We start from the raw sequence: 8,284 nt of genomic DNA, 5'->3' as shown, positions 1-8,284 counted from the left end.
AAAAATGCAGTCGTCGTTTCTGGTCCGTGGAAATGGCATTTAAGGTCTAACACACCAAATCAAAGGGCCTCAGGGGTGTGTTGATAGGTTGCATGCAAAGAAACAAAGGGTGTATGGGCCTAGCGCATTACCTTTTAAAAAATGGGTTTATTGTATAAAAAAGTGATATTATTATTATTATACAGGATTTATATAGAGCCAACAGTTTGCTTTACAAAATGAAGGCAGACATTACAGTTACAATACAATTTGGTACAAGAGGAAACAGAGGGCCCTGCTTGTTAGAACTTACAATCTAGGAGATATACTCACAAAGGGATAAAAATCAAAGGCACATCATAAGAAATACAGCATGGTCCAATCTCCCTGAAAGGTGTCTTGTAGGGGACTATAGACCTGCAAATGGCTGACTCGTTTCGAGGCTGCGCCTCTTCCTCAGTGCCGATACCTACACAGAACCAGTAAACACAAATGCTCCTGTTCTTGGGGATGGACTCGATGCAGGCTACAACCACATTAAGAATGTCCTGGAACATGTCCTGGAACAGTGGCTCTGAGGAAGAGGCAAGTCCTCGATACGCGTCAGCCTATTGGATGTCTACACTCCCTATTGCGGGCAGTCAATTAGCGCGGTGTTGACTAAGCTGTTCTGTTATGACATGCCTTGACTTTATTGTCATTTGTGAGTACAACACCTACTTTATTTCTTATTAAACATTTTTTATAGTAATGCACTAGGCCTGTGCACCCTCCGTTTGTTCTTTCCTCATTCCAATACCTACACAACCTGTGTCCTCTCTTAAATGAGCTTGTTTCTAAAGGGTAGATAAGCTCATTTAAGAGAGGACACATATTTCTTACGATGTGCTTTTGATTTTTATCCCTTTATGAGTATATCACTTTTTTATACAATAAACCCAGGTAATGCACTAGGCCCGTGCGCCCTCTGTTTGTTTCTTTGCATGCAGTCCATTTGGATTCCCCTGGTCCATTTGAGGGCAGCAAGGTGTGCATTCCACAAGCAATCCATGTGTGGTTACAGATACTGTGGAGTTCATTGTCCAGCGCAGGAGTCAAAGCATCTGCTCCTTTCTAGTGTGTTGAAGGAGCATTTTATTATGTTTTGCAGACACACCCTTCATGCCAATACTTCTATACATAAATACATCTATCTTTCCTTCTAACTACATTTTACAATTCCCCAGCCAACATCTTAATGAACCAAATAAAATTATGATTTGTTAAACACCAAATATGATATAGATCCTATGTGTGTATCTTCTAAAAAGTATAATGTATTTTATCAGCCTTCTGGATCTTGTAATATAGGCATGGTTGGTGTGATTTACATCCTACCCTACACCAGTTTTTATAAATGTAACTCCATTGCCACAAGTGTTGTGTAACATCAACCAGACCTAAGAGCTTGGCATAAATTGCAGTTCAATTTTAATTAAAAAAACTTAATCACTAGAATGTTTATGACAGGTCTACAACTGTTATTTTATGATAGGCCTTATTAGGAGTCTTTTACAGGATGTCAGTAATGGAGTTTTATGATACCTATGCTTTTGTTAAATGTGTCTTAAGCTGGACTGTGTTTCACCAAATGTGTCACCATCCATGAATACCTAGCACATAAAACAGAATTAAATCAGAATTTAAACAGACATAAAATGAAATACAAGTTTGCTATTGACTTATAACTTTTAAGGAGATTAAGGGTGGCATTGTGTCCAGTACAACTCCACCGTTGGCTCTACACAGTTTTTATACACATGAAAAACAATAATATACCCCTGACATCTAGTTAAAATGAAGAAAGTGTCTTGTTTGTTAAAAAAAATGAAGAGATTGTTCATAAGTTTATCACCTTTCTTTCAGTCACAATGGGGTCAACCCCAACAGCTTTCTGGAGCAAGGTCCAGAAGCTTTTCAGTTGACCCAACAGTCAGTTCCCCAATGGACAATCCAGAAGAAATAATTTCTCAGTTTTTTTCTCGCATAAATTAAAAAAACAGTATGTAGACTTGGACAAATGTTCATTATACAAATATGCCAAGGGCCCAACAACAGCATATATCTTCCAATTATATATATAATAATATACAAAGCCCAGATCAGGATACAGATAAATAAAAACCTTATTGTCCTCTGGTAGGTGTCCATAGTGCTTGTTACATTTCCATGGCTGTTAATTCTATTCATGTGTAAGCCAAGTGAAATAATGAGCAAGAATGAAGTTAGGAAGCCCATCAGAAGTGGGCACACATTCCAAAATAGGTAAAAATATAACATTGTCTGCTTTTGTTTCTTGCGTAAAATGTAAGTTTGTGTTGAATTCCTAAAAAAGGTGCTAGGATAGTCCAACAAAGGCATCAGTGAAAATCCTAAAGACAACAGCACACAGGCAATAATCAGATAGACAACTCTCCTCGATATGATGGCCTTCAGACGTAGGAAGAAGATGTTGCGAAAGGTGGAGATCTTAAAGTAAATGAAAATGGAGTGCATGGTTGACAAGCAGATGCCAAAAAAGGCTAAGGAATTCAATGTGAATTCCAACAATATAGGAAAATATGAAAGAGTCTCCAGGAAGTAAAACATTGAAAACAAATACAAGAGACTGGCAGTGTGAAAGAAAACCTTTGTTAGCTCAAGAGGGGTAATAATTTTGTCAACATCCATGACTGATCTTTCTTTCAGCCAGTCGTTGACATTAACAGCCACAACAAATGATTGTATTATAATATTTGGCAATACAAATATTCCAAGACAGACAAATGGAGGCAGATATTGCATTAAAATATTTTCTGAATAATCTTCCTTTGTAGAGTTTGCCATCTTTGCAGTCATATACGAGAGCTGTCTGTATAGAATGGGTGGACCTGCTCCAATCATGGATAATGGAAAATTGCTTCTTTCAATCTATAATGCAAATAATGAAAGCACATTGATTCTGTTGACCTTTACGCAAATAAAGAAAAGGAGAGTAAATCTGACACTGACACAAAGAAACACTGGTGGATGTTGTTATAAGATACCAGAGCAAAGGATGGAAACATTTTGTTTATTGCGAGGGCAGAGATTAAAGGGAAAAGCAATGTATTATAGTGTTTATACATATGTGTGTGGGTGTAGTATGTGTACATGTATTTATTTACATGGACTCGTTCACTGGTGCCGTGCAACTAGGCTGACCCATCCAACCAATACAGTATTTATACTGTACAGTGCAGGAAATAAGTATTTGATCCCTTGCTGATTTTGAATGTTTGCCCACTCACTAAGAAATGATCAGTCTAAAAATCGAATGGTAGGTGTATTGTAACACTGAGAGACAGAATAGCAAAAAAAAAAAAAGCATGTGTAACGGAACCGGACCCCGACTGCACTAGGGTATTTCCGTTAGATTTCCGCTTCCCTGTCTGAACACCGTCCACGGACCCCACCGCTGACCATACAAGACTAGACAACACCAGTCTTGTATTAAACCAGGAAAAAGACTGCTTTATTTTAACACAGACACAAGATATATACATTCAAGGGAATAAGGACAAACCAAATCTAGCAACAAGAAAGACATCAGCAGACACCCTCCACCAAGCCAATACACAAACACATACATCCCATAATAGTTTGCTCCAAGCAAGACACACAATAGAACAATGGGATGCAACCACATAACACCAAACAATCCACAACCCCCACCCCACCTATCTCCTATACATGTCTACACAATATCAGGACATTTCACCCTGCACCCCTAACAGACACAGGGTGACTTACACATAAGAGGGATATGGGGAGCTGAGACAGGGGTCTCCCCACCTCACCAAAGTGAGCTGTGTTCCCTTGGCCCCCCAATCAAAGTCACTCCCGTCACAGCATGTCTAACAAATTATGTACTGGATTTGCATGTTCATGAGGGAAATAAGTATATATATGTATTCTGAGAGTGTCATGTGACCAGCCTGTCTGTCAAGCTGGTTGACCTTGCAGTTTAGTATAAGTGTTGTAACACTGTGGTGAAGACGGCTGCCAATGCAAAAGTGTGAAAACGTTTTGAAGAACACACACACACACATATATATATATATATATATATATATATATATATATATATATATTTATATTAAAAAATCCAAAGATTGAGTCCACAAAAATGTATTACAAAACGTAAGTAAATATAAATATGTGTTAAAAAAATGCAACAGTTTTGGGCCAATATAACCAGCTTTTTCTCAGGCAAGAGACACAACTATCAATATATTAATTAAACTCCTAATTTATACTATACAGAGAACGATAATTGTATCATTGAAACTAATCTTCACAGATGAATGAAATGCTATTAATTACAGCAAAAAAGGAGATGACAGCAATGGGCGGACATTTCCAACTAAGGATACATAATTATCATCAAACCATTTAATTTAATACATATCAAAAACATATAATCCTTCTTAGATGTGAAGGTAAACATGGTGGTTGGGCTTTTTACACAATTGATATTTAATACAGTAGACACATAATACAGTATGCATTATTTATATGATATGGGTTTTATGTATTGTATATATTGTATCTTGTGGGAGAGTGTTTCAAAGGGAGCTTGGAAAGGTACTGCTTGGAATTTATACATCTCCTAGGTCCTTCTCCTTTCGGGACCAGATCTGATTGTCTGTCAATTCTGGGTTTTACCTCTCCTTTGTAGGCCATTTAGGCTCACCTGGAACTCAGTCAGTGCTCTGTAGCCTGAGGAGCAGACAGATCGGGGTTTATTTACTAAAGCTGGAGAGTCCAAAATCAGACTCCCTTCTGCATAGAAACCAATCAGCTTCTAACCTCAGCTTGTTCAATGAAGATTTGGCAATGAAACCTGGAAGCTGATTGGTTTCTATGCAGAAGGGAGTCTGATTTTGGACTCTCCAGCTTTAGTAATTAAACCCCATCATGTCTTTTAGAGCTAAAGGTTGGTGAAAACTGAAAAAAAATGGATGTGAAGGCTGAGTGCCAGTAGGCTTGGACAGCCTTTTAATCAGGACTGTGATTGTGTAGTTAGTCCCAGGACATGGCTAGGGTTGTGCTTTGGAAGTTTTTGAACTGATTCACTTTATTCCACTATGTTACTGAACTAGTATCAGTGCCTGGAAAAGTTTCTCACCCCAGAAAGAATTATACCTGCTACCTATCCCCTAGCTCACATATGGTGGAGGATGCGGGCAGTTATAGCAAGAAGACTGCTATTTAAAGGGCCAGTACCTGAAGTGACAGAAAATGGAGGAGATGGTAATCAGCTGGTTTTGTCTAATGCTGCATTGCAGCATTGCAGCAAGCAAACGCCAAACAACAACATGCAAATACCTAGTATCAGGACATGGTCAATGCTGTGCATGAATATTATTATTATTATTATACAGTATTTATAAAGCGCCAATAGTTCGCTCAGCGCTGTACATTACAAAGGGAGACAGAACATGTGACAGAACAATACCAATACAATGCAAAACATGAGGGGATCGAGGGCCCTGCTCTTTCGAGCTTACAATCTAGGAGGGAGGGGGTGGTGGCACAGGAGGAGATAGCTGTGGGGGATGGAGTGGTAGGAAGAGTGGAGGAGGGAGGCAAGTTAGCAGGGGGTGGGGTAGGCTTCCCTGAAGAGATGGGTTTTCAGGGTGCGCCTAAAGGAGAGGAGAGTAGGTGATAATCTGATGGGTTGGGGCAGGGAGTTCCAGAGGATGGGTGACACCCTGGAGAAGTCCTGGAGGCGGGCATGGGAGGAGGAGACCAGGGAACTAGAGAGAAGGAGGTCTTGTGAGGAGCGGAGTGTGCGTGCTGGGCGGTACTTGGATATTAGGTCAGTGATGTAGTTCGGGGCAGTATGGTGGACAGCTTTGTACGTCAGCGTTAGGATTTTGAATTTGATCCGTTGCGCAATCGGAAGCCAGTGGAGGGATTGGCAGAGGGGGGTGGCGGAGACAGAGCGGTTGGAAAGGTGAATGAGTCTGGCAGCCGTGTTCAGAATGGACTGAAGAGGGGATAGCCAGCGGCGAGGCAGGCCAGTGAGGAGGGAGTTGCAGTAGTCGAGTCGTGATATGATGAGGGAGTGGATGAGCTGTTTAGTGGTTTCTGGGGTTAGGAACGTGCGGATTTTGGCGATGTTGCGGAGGTGGAGTCTGCACGAGTTTGTTAAAGATTGGACTTGGGGCTGGAAGGATAGGTTGGAGTCCAGAATGACACCCAGTACTCTGGCCTGCAGGGCGGGTTTGATGGTAGCGTTGTTGGATGTGACGGAGAAATCAATGGGGGGTGGTGTCCGGGCTGGGGGGAAGACAAGAAACTCGGTTTTGGAGAGGTTCAATTTAAGGAAGTGGAGCGACATCCAGTCTGATATGTCGCTCAGTAGGTGTGTGATTCGGGCTGAGACCAAGGGGGTGAGGTGGGGGGTTGAGAGATAGATTTGTGTGTCGTCGGCATAGAGGTGGTAGTTGAAGCCGTGAGAGTGTATGAGTTGGCCAAGGGAGGAGGTATAGATGGAGAAGAGAAGGGGCCCGAGGACAGAGCCTTGAGGGACCCCAACAGAGAGGGGGAGTGAGGGGGAGGTGGTAGCATTATAGGTAACGCTGAAAGAGCGTTGTGACAGGTAGGATGAGATCCAGGAGAGAGCAGAATCTCTGAGGCCGAGGGAGTGTAGTTTTTTGAGGAGGAGGGGGTGGTCGACTGTGTCGAAGGCCGCAGAGAGGTCAAGGAGTAGGAGCACTGAATAGTGTCCATTAGCTTTGGCGGTTAGCAGGTCGTTGGAGAGTTTGAGTAAGGCAGTTTCGGTGGAGTGTAGGGGACGGAAGCCGGACTGTAGGGGATCGAGGAGGTTGTTGTCGTTGAGGTGAGAGCATAGGCGGGTGTAGACTAGGCGCTCGAGGAGTTTAGATGTAAATGGGAGCAGGGAGATGGGTCTGAGGTTGTTCGGGTCATTGGGGTCCAGGGAGGGCTTTTTAAGTATGGGGGTGATGTGTGCATGTTTCAGAGGGGAGGGGAAAGTGCCTGAGGAGAGGGAGAGATTGAAGATGTGGGTGAGGGAGCGTAGGATGGAGGAGGAGGAAGGTCGTAGGAGTTGTGAGGGGATAGGGTCGAGGGGGCAGGTGGTGAGGCGGGCATCAGAGAGGGTCTTGGAGACTTCCTCGATGGTAGTAAGGTCAAAGGTGTGGAGTGTTGGGGGAGCTTCAGTATGAGGAATGTAGGGTGGGGTGGAAGAGGAGGTCAGAGCAGTGGTGGGGCCGTGGGAGAGGGGTGATGAGGGGGTAGCTGAGTGAGGGTGAAGGGGGTTGGAGAGAGTTTGAGCAGCGACGAAGTCCCTGCGGGTTATGTCGAGGGGGAGGGGGGATAAGGGGGTAGCTGTGTGAGAGGGGACAGGTTGAGAGGGCGTGTGAGTTGCGGCAATGTCCTTGCGAATTGTGTCAATTTTGTTTTTGAAGTGATTGGCAATCTCAAGGGCAGTGAGTGAGGTGCTGGGTGGAGGTGGGGGTGGAGAGAGTAGAGAGTTGAAGGCAGAGAAGAGTCGGCGAGGATTGGAGGAGAGGGCCTTGATGAGGGTCAAGAAGTAGGCCTGTTTGGCAGCATGGAGGGAGGAGGTGTAGGTGCGGAAGGCAGATTTGTAGCGGGTGAAGGCTTGTTTGGATTTGGTTTTGCGCCATAGTCGCTCCAGGGCACGACTTTGTCGTTTGAGGGTTTTGGTGTGATCAGTCTGCCAGGGCTGGAGCGGTCTGGGTCTGGTGTTGCGTGTGGTTAAAGGCGCTAGTGAGTCAAGGGCTGTTGAGAGCGCATTGTTGTAGGCGGTCAAAGCCAAGTCGGGGCAGGACAGGGGGAGGATGCGGTCGTGGAGTTGATCAGCTGCAGAGTGGAGGGAGGCAGGGTTAAGGTTGCGGAGGTTACGGCTGGTAGTAGTGTGACATTTGGAGGGGTAGGTGTTGGAGGATGAGGAGATAGAGAAGGTGATCAGGTTGTGGTCAGAGAGAGGGAAGGGGGTGTTAGTGAGGTTGTGGGGAGCACATCGGTTGGAGAAGACAAGATCAAGGATATTTCCGTTGGAGTGGGTGGTGGATTGTATGCACTGTGCAAGTGCAAAGGAGGAGGTTAGGTGGAGGAGACGGGCTGTGTCCGGGTTGTCGAGGTTGACAGGGATGTTAAAATCCCCAAGAATTATGGTGGGTAGCTCAGAGGAGAGGAAGAAGGGCAGCCACATATAGACACATATGCTACACAAATAGATCAGTGCTGTACAGGA

The 8,284-nt window shown here is 43.9% G+C and overlaps 1 protein-coding gene across 1 annotated transcript; it reads right to left on the bottom strand.

Annotated features, from left to right (window-relative positions):
* Positions 1 to 1,585: 1,585 nt before the first annotated feature.
* Positions 1,586 to 2,844, bottom strand: LOC149432253 (taste receptor type 2 member 123-like). Its single transcript, XM_089665356.1, has 2 exons — positions 2,144 to 2,844; positions 1,586 to 1,631 (listed from the first exon to the last, which is right to left on the bottom strand). Exons 1-2 carry the CDS (start codon positions 2,842 to 2,844, stop codon positions 1,586 to 1,588), a joined length of 747 nt encoding a protein of 248 aa, XP_089521482.1.
* Positions 2,845 to 8,284: the final 5,440 nt, after the last annotated feature.

Source organism: Staurois parvus, unplaced genomic scaffold (assembly GCF_062004578.1).
Source record: "Staurois parvus isolate SC_StPar_1 unplaced genomic scaffold, SC_StPar_1.0 ptg002181l, whole genome shotgun sequence".
NCBI lineage: Eukaryota > Metazoa > Chordata > Amphibia > Anura > Ranidae > Staurois > Staurois parvus.
Note: the sequence above shows the minus strand (reverse complement) of the source record. Positions and strands in the feature narration are given on the sequence as shown.

Bases quoted from the DNA above. Each gene is read 5' to 3' on its own strand.
- LOC149432253 (XM_089665356.1), bottom strand. From the start codon at position 2,844: ATGGCAAACTCTACAAAGGAAGATTATTCAGAAAATATTTTAATGCAA. The intron at 1,632-2,143 runs GTTTTTATTTAT...TTTATGTGCTAG, and splicing joins ACCTACCAGAGGACAATAAG to GTATTCATGGATGGTGACAC.